This window comes from Rutidosis leptorrhynchoides, chromosome 3, assembly GCF_046630445.1.
Source record: "Rutidosis leptorrhynchoides isolate AG116_Rl617_1_P2 chromosome 3, CSIRO_AGI_Rlap_v1, whole genome shotgun sequence".
Lineage (NCBI taxonomy): Eukaryota > Viridiplantae > Streptophyta > Magnoliopsida > Asterales > Asteraceae > Rutidosis > Rutidosis leptorrhynchoides.
The window spans coordinates 118,252,320-118,265,081 of record NC_092335.1 but is presented as its reverse complement, the minus strand read 5'-3'; the positions used below and the strand labels follow the sequence as shown (position 1 = coordinate 118,265,081).

The window sequence follows — 12,762 nt, the reverse complement described above, 5'->3', positions numbered from 1 at the left end:
ATTATTATCCAATTATTATTATTATTATTATTATTATTGGTATTATTATTATTATTATTATTATCATTATTAATATATATATCATTATTTAAAAATGGTTATTGTTATTGTTAATATTATTATTACTATATTATCATTAAGATAATTATTAGCATTATCGTTAATAATGTTATAGTAACTATCATTATTAATATTAGTGTAATTAAAACAAATATTTGTAACACCTAATTATTTTGATTACTATTATTATCATTATTACGAACACGATATAAAAGACGATTAAAAGCAATTAAACGAAACGATTAGGAAATAATGGGTAAGAGTATCATGATAAAATTAAAATATTATAAGATATTGATTTAGATAAAATTATCGTTCTTATTATTTTTATCATTACTATTATTATTAAAATTATCGTTAGTATTAAAACTATCATTTTAACAAAAATTATCATTTTAATAGAAATGTCATTGTTACTATAAAATATCATTATTATTATTATTTTAAATAGAATTATTATTTTAAAGATAATATTAAAAATTATCGTAAATATTAAAGTTATCATAATTAGAATTATCGTTTATCATAATGTCATCTTAGTAATTATAAATATTGATATTTTTATAATAATAATTATTATTACAAAATAATACAACTTTTACTTACTATCATTATAGATATTATTTTATCAAATAAATATTTGATACAAACATATTTTACTACGTGTAATAACTTACTTTAATAATACCTATCATATTATCTTTATAATATTAAATGAACCCTATAAATTTTATTACTTAATATATATAAAAGTATATTTTATTATATAAATATAATATAAAATTTTATTTATTAATAAATAAATTATATTATTTACTCTAATAAATCTTTTAAAAATATTTAAAAATATAAAACGACGATATTTAAACTATATATTAATCATGTATAGATTTATGGAAATTATTTTGAGTCAAATTTACTTTTGTTGACTTTTGCATATTAGTCTCGAGCATTAGGATTGTGGTACACTATGACTTGACCTAATTTGTTAGACAAATATTGACCAACACATAAATATATATAATTAATTTAGGTTCGTGAATCCGAGGCCAACCTTGCACTTGTTCAATGATGTTATATGTATTTTTACTACGAAATACAGTATGGTGAGTTTCATTTGCTCCCTTTTACTCATTACATTTTTGGGCTGAGAATACATGCAAATGCTTTATTAACTGTTTTACAATATTTATATGTGTGAGTTTCATTTGCCTTTTTACCCTTTATATTTTTGGGACTGAGAATACATGCGCTTTTATAAATGTTTGACGAAATAGACACAAGTAATTGAAACTACATTCTATGGTTGAATTATCGAAATCGAATATGCCCCTTTTTATTAAAGTCTGGTAATCTAAGAATTAGAGAACAGACACCCTAATTGACGCGAATCCTAAAGATAGATCTATTGGGCCTAACAAACCCCATCCAAAGTACCGGATGCTTTAGTACTTCGAAATTATATCATGTCCGAAGGAGGATCCCGGAATGATAGGGGATATTCTTATATGTATCTAGTTAATGTCGGTTACCAGGTGTTCACCATATGAATGATTATTTTTTGTCTCTATGCATGGGACGTATATTTATGAGAACTGGAAATGAAATTCTTGTGGTCTATTAAAATGATGAAAATAAATGATTATGATAAACTAATGAACTCACCAACCTTTTGGTTGACACTTTAAAGCATGTTTATTCTCAGGTGTTAAAGAAATCTTCCGTTGTGCATTTGCTCATTTTAAAGATATTACTTGGAGTCTTTCATAGCATATTTCGAAGAACGTTGCATTCGAGTCATTGAGTTCATCAAAGATTATTATTAAATCAATTTATAGTTGGATAGTGAATATTATGAAATGGTATGCATGCCTGTCAATTTTTGATGTAAAGAAAGATTGTCTTTTAAAAACGAATGCAATGTTTGTAAAATGTATCATATAGAGGTCAAATACCTCGCAATGTAATCAACTATTGTGAATCGTTTATAATGTATATGAACGGGTTCTTTCACAAATACCTCGCAATGTAACCATATGTTATTGTATTCGTCCTTATGGATTAGGACGGGTCGCTTCATTATGCAAGGTTTTGGTCTTGAATCACAGAAATAGAATCGGCCAGGGTTACCAGATTTGAGTGAAAACAAATGAGAGGCTTAACCTAAAATGAAGAACATAACACTTATATACTTCATACCGACCTATCAACCGTACGGGTCACTTCTCACTCGTACGAGTGAGCAGAATTAACCGTATGGGTGGTCCTTCACTCGTGTGATCTTCAACAAATTAATTTTGGGACTCAACTCAGCACAACCGTGCGTATGAGCTTGTCACCCGTACGAGCGAGGCTTCACTTGTACGTGTGACTGAGTCTAAAGTACAAAATAACCTTATCTTGTACCTGTGATTCACTTTAAGCAACCATAACAGAGATAAATACACAAGTAAATAAAGATAGGTAACATCATATGATCAAAGTAACCAAATAACTGAAGTTCATACAATAACAGTCTGATAGATGTCTAGGTACTTAATAAAATGCACTAACAAGGATTAGCCTTATCAACTAGTTTTAGGTCAAGATATTCTAAGGTCAAAAGTTATCATCAATTAAGTTTGCACTTCAATTAAATGCAATTGGAAACAATGTATGAAAATGTTCAAACACGTATTTTTAATATTATTGTTTATTCCTTTGAATTTTATTAGTTACTCTTGTTTATCTTTAGTTATTCTTATTTTTGCTTAGGTTACCACTCAATTTCACAACCACAATATTGAAAACATAAAAGTAATTACCCGTTCTCTTGAGACGAATCCTTAACTTATTAAAGAATACTATACTGCATTTAGCCGAGTTTTGTTGCTCGTTAGAGTGCTCTAGTGATTAGTAAATTAAAGAAATATAAATATAAAAATTTAAAATATATCTCTCAAATTAAACACACATTTTTGCACGTCACACTCAATTTGGCGGCGTATATTAATGAGTTGAAATGCGTTTTTGGTGATTGGTGAAGTGATATTAGATTAAAAATTATATGTGTTATACATAATTACAATTTCAGAGAAATAATAAGTTTTAAAGCTATATATAACACGCTAAGTCATGCGTACACAAAGATAATAATAAGATAAAAATTTAAACGTTGAAAAAGAACATGAAAACTTAGTAAAATGTCATTATCAGAATCTAGACGACCTCGGATTGAAAGAAAATTCCAGTGAGTCACTTTAAGAGATAATAATAATAATATAGACATTTAAAACGTTAAAAAAGAACGTTAAACTCGATAAAATGTGATTTTCGGCATCTAGACGACCTCGAATCGCAAGTCACTTTCAGAGAGTCTTGCTCCTTAGGTCGTTTTAGGGTAATCTTACAAATTTAAGCATAATCAGAAACCGAAAATTATTCGTCGCCGAATGCCGCCAATTTGTCGGCGTATACTAATGAGTTGAAATTTGTGTCTAGTGATGTGACATTAGATTAAAAATTATATGTGTTATACATAATTACAATTTTGAGAAATAATAGGCCTCAACACTATATACCATGCTAAGTCATGCGTACACAAATAAAATAATGATATAGAAAGCAAAAACTCTCAAAAAGATTATTAAAACTCAGTAAAATGTCATTATCATAATCTAGAAGACCTCGAATGACAAGACACTTTAAGAGGATTTTGCTCGTTGGGTCGTTTTACGGTGATCTTGCAAATATCAGAATAATCTGAAACTCAAAATTATTAGCAGCCAAATGTCGCCCAATTTGGCGGCGTATATTAATGAGTTGAAATGTGTGTTTAGTGAAGTGACATTAGATGATTAAAAATTATATTCGTTATACATAGTTACAATTTTAGAGAAATAGTAGGCCTTAAAAAAATATATACCAGGTTAAATTATGCGTACACAAAAATAATAATAAGATAGAAATTCTAAATTTGAAAAAGAATATTAAAACTCTTGAAAATATCATTTTCGGCATATAGACGACCTCGAATGGTAAAATACTTTCAGAGAGACTTGCTCGTTGATCCATTTTAGAGTGATCTTGCGAATTTTAGCAAAATCTGAAATCGAAAATTATTCGACGCAAAATTTTATCAAACTTTACGGCATATATTAATGAGTTAAAATGTGTGTTTAGTGAAGTGACATTGGATTCAAAATTATATGCGTTATACATAATTACAATTTTAGAGAAATGATAGGTCTTAAAACTATATATATATGTATATAATTTTTTTTTTTTTGGGCGAAAAAACAAATGCTCATATAGAAACGATGTCGTTTTTCAGAAAAACGTCCTCAACAAGGAATATAAAAAGTCGGTAGAAACGGGGAAACTCGCACCTAGAAAGCAACTATCTAAACAAAACTATCTATACGCGAGCCTCCCTAACAACTCGAAAAACTGTAATGACAAACTAACCAAACAAAACCGAATACAACTCGAAAGAAGAATTAACCAACCTAACAAAACAAAACGAACCCAACTACTTAACCTCGAGGTCCATCCTTTTCAATTTACCGTTTACCGTCTCTTTCAGGAATTCTTTCCAGACCGATTCTCAATCTTGTATGATAACACACTAGCGGATCCGTCACCCGATGCACTCTCGTCATCCAAACGTGTCATCATTTCATCTAAAGCCGCAAAGCCTTTGTGGACATATTACCTCTCCCGAATGTCGATGAACCGCCTTCTTTACCATCTTGAGGATCCATAAACAAGTTTTGAATTGCTTCCCCATAATCCATGTCATCAACATTATCTTTAAGCTTATAAGTACCCGAAGTAGATGCTTCGTTCATCTTCTTTCTAGACCTCAGATTAACTTCGTTCGATTCTAAGTTCCGTTTAGCTAGCAATTCTTCTTTCATTTTCTTATTCTCCTCTTTCAATCAGGCCAATCTTTCCGCAAAAGTTGTGTTATCGTCATTTGGTTCCGAATCTTCATCTCATGTATTGGCTCCAATCCATTCCCATCAATACCACTTGCTCTATTTCCCATATTTTTTCTAAAATCGTCAAAATTTACAACACCATCACTAGATGAAACTCCACCTGATACCTTATGACTAATAGCCTCTCTTTGCAACCTAGATGAACTAAAACATGTATGATCATCGAACTGAACCAAACCTTATACCAAACTCCTTCCACCTCGTAGCATAAAAAACACCATGTCACGTCTTAACCGATGGTTGCATATCTTGTCGAAGCAACTGACTTTCGGCCAAAGTTCCGCTAGACACTACAAACCGATTAGTGGACTCTATCAAAAACTTATCGAAACCATCCACTAAAACCCGATTCAAAGAATTAATATCCGAAACTTCCGACACCCAAACACTACATCTCGAACATGTCAAATCTTCCAACTCCACAACAACCGTATCGTGAATGTGTTTCACGAAAACGGAAAAGAGAACCAACGTTATCCAAAGTCGAGAAAGACTCGAAAACGGAAATAACTTCACCGAACAAAGCGGCCACTTTCGATGCACTATCTTCGGACGCATACGTAACCGGAACACCCGTTATTTCCAACCAAGCGTAACGATGAAAGGAAGCGGCGAGATCCACAAAAGGAGAAACCTTTACAAACTCCATTGAGCTAGAATTAATGATGTTATTGTAGCTCTCCAAATCACCGCAATAGCAAATACAACCAAAGTGACCAAGTTTGCTAATCCGTGAAACATGTGCTTTACATGAGATCAAGAAGCTAGAGATTTTCGTCTCCCTCAACGGAACAAGATCGAGCAGAAAAACAGCAAGATGGAGTTGCTGTGAAATCTTCTGATTGGGTACAATATTGCACCTCAAAACCTTGCTAAAAACTGAAACATGACGGCCATGAACACCATCACCTCGAAGTTTTGGCCATCCAACATAAATAGGTCTATCAAATATTCTTGAACCATTAAAATCCTTAACAGCCTTTAAAGCATCAGTTGCATCAACAAAGGAAACAAACGAATAACGTGTCAAAGGCCAAAATTTGATTTCTAAAAGAGTGCCAACCTTATCGAACGTGGATTCCACCAAACTACGAGTAACCGATTTGTCCAACCGTCCAATGAAAATAGTGTTGTTAGCCCTCTCAAATGGAGAACCACCGTCTCCGAAACCTTCTCCGGCAGCAAAGGAGTTCCCTGAAGTTTGGATCGCCGGAGTTTTATACCCCGATCTCGAAAAGCCACGTGGTGAAGAATCATCCGACGAAATAGGGGGCTCTGACTGTGTTGGATTAACTCTGACATTGGAGGGGGCAGAGAACAAAGGAATATTTGGGGAGAAGGGTTAAAATGGCTGTTAGAGTTTGGTGAAAAATGAAAACTGGAAGAGGAAGGTTGAAATTGGTTCATTTTAAGACTATGGTTGAACACAATTAAATGTTGATAGTGGGAATCAATTAGGGTTGTTGAAATTAGGGTGGTAAAGGTGGAATTTTACGGCAATTGAATTGGGTGGAAAAGAGGTTTGAAAAATTCCGATGAAAATACAGGCTGGGCATGCTTTTCTGAACAGAGCATCCCAACGGTTACTTTCTTGGTTTAGGTAGAGATAGTCTAACAACCATAATTGGAAAAGACTATGGTTAAACTATATATACATGCGTACATAAAGATAACAATAAGATCAAAATATAAAATGTTCAAAAAGAACATTAAAACTCATAAAGTGTCGTTATCGACATCTAGATGACCTCGAATATTAAGACACTTATATTGAGTCTTGCTCGTTTGGCCGTTTTAGGGTGACTTGTGAATTTCAGTACAACATGACATCGAAAATTATTCGTCGCCAAATGCAATTCAATTTGGTGAAGTTCTCATTAGATCCGTGACTATATATCACTCTAAAGATTTACTTCATATCTATAACTACTATATATGATGTTAATCTTCAAGTTACTTAAACTAAAATATATTACAATTATTAAAAAATTTCAAAAGTATCTTTTAAAAAGGTTTTGATAATTGATAATGTCAAATAGAGTTGGCTCATGTGGGCAAGGAACATAATCCTATAGCCAGGTCATATGCCAAATTTTAATAACTCCTTCAACTTTAAGTTTAACCAACTTTACCCCTTTCATCTACCATTTATATACATCTCACACGTTAAGTTTTATAAAATGATCATACATATTTGTTGGTAATACCTGTATTTATTTTAGTACAGCCAAACCCTATTACAACTTCAAGAATGCATTGCAGATATTCCAGAAAGTAATTGATACATAAATATCACAGCAAAAAGTAAATAGAAGTATTAACAACAAAAAACTGTTTCATCTCAAACTAACACAAGCATTAAAGTTAAATGAATAAAAATTAAATTAAATTAAAAAAAAGACTACTCTGCAAACATTGTTGTTCTTTCCTGCAGTTAGTACATCTTAAACAATCAATTGACTTTACACAAGAAAAAAAAAATCAAGGGGAGAGGTAGAAAACAATGAATTGTGACTTCGTTTAGCCCGAAAATTTGCGGCTCGAAACCAATTTAAACCAAAGAAATAAACAACCAAAACCCAACATTGTACAAAACCTTCAAACAACAGATATGGCACATAAATCTTCCAACACTTGTCTCATTGTAGGCCTTTCGGTTACTGGAAGTATACACCGAAGTGACACTTCAAGCAAATCATCCATCGCTTTCGACTGTTGTTCGCCGCCTGCAATATCCCGATCAATACAATCCATACCCCGACCTTCTTGGTCACACAACCGAACCCAATCTGTTAGGTCAACCGCACCAGATTGACCCGAGATGATGTCACCTGCACTTCTACGCGTTAATAGTTCCATCAAGATTACTCCGAACGCGTACACGTCGGCTTTTAATGATGGAACGGGTTTGGGCCCGGAAGCAAGTTCCGGGGCCCGGTAACCGAGTGCACCGAGGTTAAGGATTTGTTCGGCTATGCCTGCGGGTGTCATAAGACGGTGCAGACCAAAGTCGGTGAGCCGTGCATCGTATTGTGTGCCCTCTAAGATTATGTTTGTTGGTTTAAGGTTTCCGTGGGGCATGTTTCTTCCATGAAGGTAGGATAGGCCTCGAGCTACATCAATGGCTACCTTTAGCCGTTGGCTAAATGATAGCAGCGAGTACCTTCGAGGGGTTGTCTCTGCAAAAAATAAATAAATAAATGAATGAAAATTAAAGGCTAGAAAAAAGAATTTTTCATTCATATGGTCAACAAACTGATGCTAAACTGGGCAACTGGTCAAAACGGTTAAATTTCTTGTACTGGTAAGTTAAGATAATATCATTTCATTAATAATAATCTAATTTTTTTGTGTCTAAAACAATTTAGGGTTAATACACTGTTTGTGACATTCAACCAGTTTAACCCCATAGAGATGAAACATAATAAACCAAACCAACCCATCTATAACTAAATGGGTCAAAATTCTTTAACCGGGGCAAAATTAGCAATCATGACAATTGTTATATAACAATGGGTTAGTTTGGGTAATTTTACATCTGACAGGTCAAATGGGTATGTTTTTAAAAACAATAAACTATAAAAGGAAAAAGGTTAAATGGTCGAACAAGTTGAAATATGCCCCAGGGCATTTTTCGTGCACATAGTCGCTTTAATTGTCACATTTAAGAGAGCAAATTATAGTAACTATATCGTTTTTCACATCATATTTAACACGCTAATTATCTATAAAAAAAGTTTAAGCCTTTATAGGTAAAAAGTGGTTCGCGCCGACTCAACCCGATGAGTACAAAAATTACCCATTTTGACCTGAATAACTCATTGACCACCTCTATCGACAGGTTGCAAAGAATGTAACTAAACAAGAAAATACTTACCATAAAGATGTAAAGCCAAGCTATCTCCTTCAATGTAGTTAGCCAAAGTAAGTCGTTCCTGTTCTCGTGGGCCCCAGTAATAAGCGATTAATCGCACAACATTAGGATTAATCATTGTTCCAATCTTCTTAATCTCCTTCGCAAATTCTTTCTTATCTTTGGTCAATCCAACCCTCAACCACTTAACCGTTAACATTTGTCCCCCACCTAAGGTGGCTTTGTACAACGTTCCATGGCTACTTCTTCCAAGAATCTCGGCTGGAGCTCGAGACAGATCTTCAGCTGTAAACGAAACTTGTGGTCTCGGGTCAAAGAAGAAAAGCTGACCCGCAAACCGATCCGGTGAATACACGTCTAATGTTACCGCTTGTTCAATTGTCTCAACAAAACGTGGTGAAGAAGCAACGGGTGAATCAAAAGACATTCTTCCGGAAGGCGTAGGGTCCGCGTCGATCAGATTGGGTATGGCTGATACTGAACTGGCGGCGTGCACTGGCGGCTCCACCACATCACCGCCAAGCTCCGACTGTCCGGAAAGCGACCGTGAATTTGAAGTGAGCAAATGAGTATTTGAAAAACTCAGTGAAGTAGCGGGTCGGGTCGATATTCCATGCTTTATATCCCTAGTGGTCAAATTCGTTTGACCACCGAACGCGGTTTTAACACGAAAATCCTTAATTTGAGCCCGGTAATACGCTAATAACACAAAAGCTATCATCAATGCCGCTACAACCGAAGCAACAATAATAGCTATTTTAATGCTAGACTTTCCATTATGGTGTTTTCCTCCGTTGGCGGATTGTGGCGACAAACCGCCACCGGTTGACGGTTTGCCGCTAGGTGTGGTTAAAGACGGGTTTCCGGGATGAAAAGAGGTATCCGGAAAGTTATTCAAGTTCTTGGGAACTTTCCCGGATAGATCGTTACCCGAAACGTTAAGAAACTTCAACGTTGGAGACAAATTTTCGGGGATCTTACCCTTGAAGTTATTATTAGATAAATCAAGAACCTCGAGTTGACTAAGTTTGGTCAACTCACTTGGTAACTCGCCTGATAAACCGTCATTTTCAAGGTTCAATAACTTAAGTCTCCTAAAGTTGCCTATATTAGATGATAATATACCCGTAAACATATTTTGTGAAAGATCAAGAAACTCCATGGGCGGATACGGGGATAATTCTATCAAAGATTTTTCTTGTGACCCTTGAAGAGGAATTTGACCCGTAAACCGGTTATTCGAAAGATCCAAATGGGTCAACGTCATTGAAGTGAAAAACCCGGGTGGAATTGTCCCGTCAAATTCATTTGTGCTTAGGTCAAGAAAAGTTAGACTTGGAGATGATAGCAAAATAAGAGGAACCGAGCCTTTTAAAGAGTTATTTCCTAGATTAAGAATGGTCAAACCCTTAAAGCTTGAAGTCAAATTAGGTAAGTTCCCCGTTAACTTATTCGAGCTCAAATCTAGTGCTTGTATAGGAGATTCCCATTTCTGTACAGCCGAAATATCGTCTGCGAGTAGGTTGTTGCTCAAATCAACAATCTGACAATTTCCTAACGAAGGTGGTAGAGAACCTGATAGCTCATTTGATGACAGATTTAAAGTAGTCAAACTGGTAGAGTTGATTTTTGGAATTGAACCTGAAATTTAACATTTAACATAAACAAGAAAACATGAATGATATTAAAAAGAGTATTATCATCGTGTAATAATCACGGTTTAACAGACATAAATGGCAACATAATGAATGTGATAAATGCATATAAACTAGGATCAATAAACGAGATAACATACGTGGAAGAACAATAGTACGTGTTTCCTTAACATACATTTGAGATATATTATGGGATTATGTATTCATAAAATAATAAATAATTAGATCATACACCTTTTTTGGCACAACTACATTCTAAATGACTAGTTTGTCGTTCAAATGATACTATTACACTATACAAGCTTTAAAATCACACAATCAATCCCCATATCTTTCTCAAAGACTAGATTTTAACAATTAATTGACAATATCGAAGTACGTAAAATGCCTACACTCCAAAGGAAACTACGATGATTGGTCGTTTACAAAAAAAAAAAAAAAAGAAACCAACAAGTCTCATTTTGGTGTATGCATTGAAAAAATATTTTTCATCACTCAACATTCTCAATTATTCAAACTAATAACACATCGAGTAAAAACTATATCAAAGTATCAAACCATTACTATATAAAAGATATCATTAATCATTACCAAACACAGGCAGCATTTCATCATAACGAATGAAACAGTAGCCAAAAGTCAAGATCTTTACCTGAAAAACCGTTTCGACTGAGATCCAACTCTTTTAAAGGAATCGAACCTTCCAAAAGCTCTTCGGGTATCGGACCAAACAACTGAGTGTTTCCCAACCTCAAAACCTCGAGATTCGGTAACATCCCAAAAGAAGGCAACTTTCCATTCAACTGATTACCACCCAAATCCAAAACATGCAAATTCCTAAACAACATTAGAGTTTCACCACTAAAAAAACCACCACCTAATTTATTATTACTCAAATTCACATATTGCACAGTGTTAACCAAACTAGGTACATTCCCATTATCCATAGATAAAGACCCATAAAATTGATTATTACTTAAGTCAACATACTGCACATTCTTAAGCTCTGAAAACAAAACCCCTAAATCACCCCATAACGAATTCGAATGCAAATCGAGTACCGCTAACTGCTGCAAATTCTGAATCCCATTTGGGAACCCACCAGTGAAATTATTGTTCGACAAATTGAGATAATTTAACCCATAAAGATCATTAATTTTTTCAGGAATTGGACCATAAAATTGGTTGCTTGATAGATCTAAATACTGAAGTGAATACATTGATCCAAGAATTGGTACAATTCTGCCACTGAAACTATTACCAGAAAGACTCAAATTCCTTAAATTTTTTAATGAATATAAAGTAAAGAACTTGAGTTCACCGGCTAAGTCAAGGCGGTCAAGATTGATTGCAGTAACAAGCCCTAATTCATCGCATGAAATGCCGTAAAATTGGGGGCAAATTGAAGCTGGATCCGAGGTTGAAATGTTCCATGAATCGGTGATTTTTCCGAGTGGGTCTTGACTGATCCCTTTTTTGAACTCAAGTAGTGATCGGAGTTCATCCTGCGTCGCTGGCGGTGGTGCTGGAGCTCCGGCGACGAACACCGCCGTCAAGAAAAGAAGTAGCAGGTGTAATTGCATTTGCATAATGGTTTTTTTTGTGAAGAATAAAATTAGGGATTTGGGTATTTAGGGATTAACTGAGTGAAGAAGCTGTGTGAATTAAAGTTGACAACTTGAAATCATTAAGCCATCAATCTTCAACATCTTGTTTGAAGCTAGCTTTAGGGTATTAAAAAGCTGGCTTTTTTTTTTTTTTGGGTGAATTATGGACCAGATGTAATATTCTAAGCCCTAAAACATAAATCGACACTGGAAACAAATCATTCCCCTTTCACTTTTATTTATTTTATTATATTTCTCTGTGTTACTGTCATATCCTATCTTTTTATAGTCCAAACTAGTGTTTGAACCCTAGCTTCGCGCCGAGGGTTCGATTTTTAATGTATTTTATTGTGTTTAGTTTGTAAATTTTTTTTGTGGCTAACGATGATGTTGTTGAAGCGCAACTCGATTCGAACTAAAAGGTATAACCCTTGAAAGATTTAAATGTTATTTAAAATTAACAATATATGTGCATCTCCGCGTTTCGCTATGGAGTTGTCGACTTTTAAAAATTTAACGGGGAATTAACGTGTATGAAAAGTACCCCAAATATTTAGCGTTTTTTAAAAAGCGCCCGTTTTGCG

The 12,762-nt window shown here is 34.2% G+C and overlaps 1 protein-coding gene across 1 annotated transcript; it reads right to left on the bottom strand.

The window, feature by feature from the left end:
- Positions 1-7,400: 7,400 nt before the first annotated feature.
- On the bottom strand, positions 7,401-12,338 carry LOC139896719 (probable inactive receptor kinase At5g10020). The gene is made up of 3 exons (XM_071879358.1): positions 11,224-12,338; positions 8,920-10,557; positions 7,401-8,221 (listed from the first exon to the last, which is right to left on the bottom strand). The coding sequence occupies exons 1-3, from the start codon at positions 12,158-12,160 to the stop codon at positions 7,641-7,643; spliced, it is 3,156 nt and encodes a 1,051-aa protein (XP_071735459.1). The 5' UTR covers positions 12,161-12,338; the 3' UTR covers positions 7,401-7,640.
- Between the last annotated feature and the right edge of the window lie 424 nt (positions 12,339-12,762).

What these genes read in the sequence shown, in the direction of transcription:
- LOC139896719 (XM_071879358.1), bottom strand. Translation starts at nt 12,160, where the DNA reads ATGCAAATGCAATTACACCTGCTACTTCTTTTCTTGACGGCGGTGTTC. An exon ending in CAGTCGAAACGGTTTTTCAG is followed by an intron (nt 10,558 to 11,223) that starts GTAAAGATCTTG and finishes GTTAAATTTCAG; the next exon opens with GTTCAATTCCAAAAATCAAC. An exon ending in CTTGGCTTTACATCTTTATG is followed by an intron (nt 8,222 to 8,919) that starts GTAAGTATTTTC and finishes TATTTTTTGCAG; the next exon opens with AGACAACCCCTCGAAGGTAC.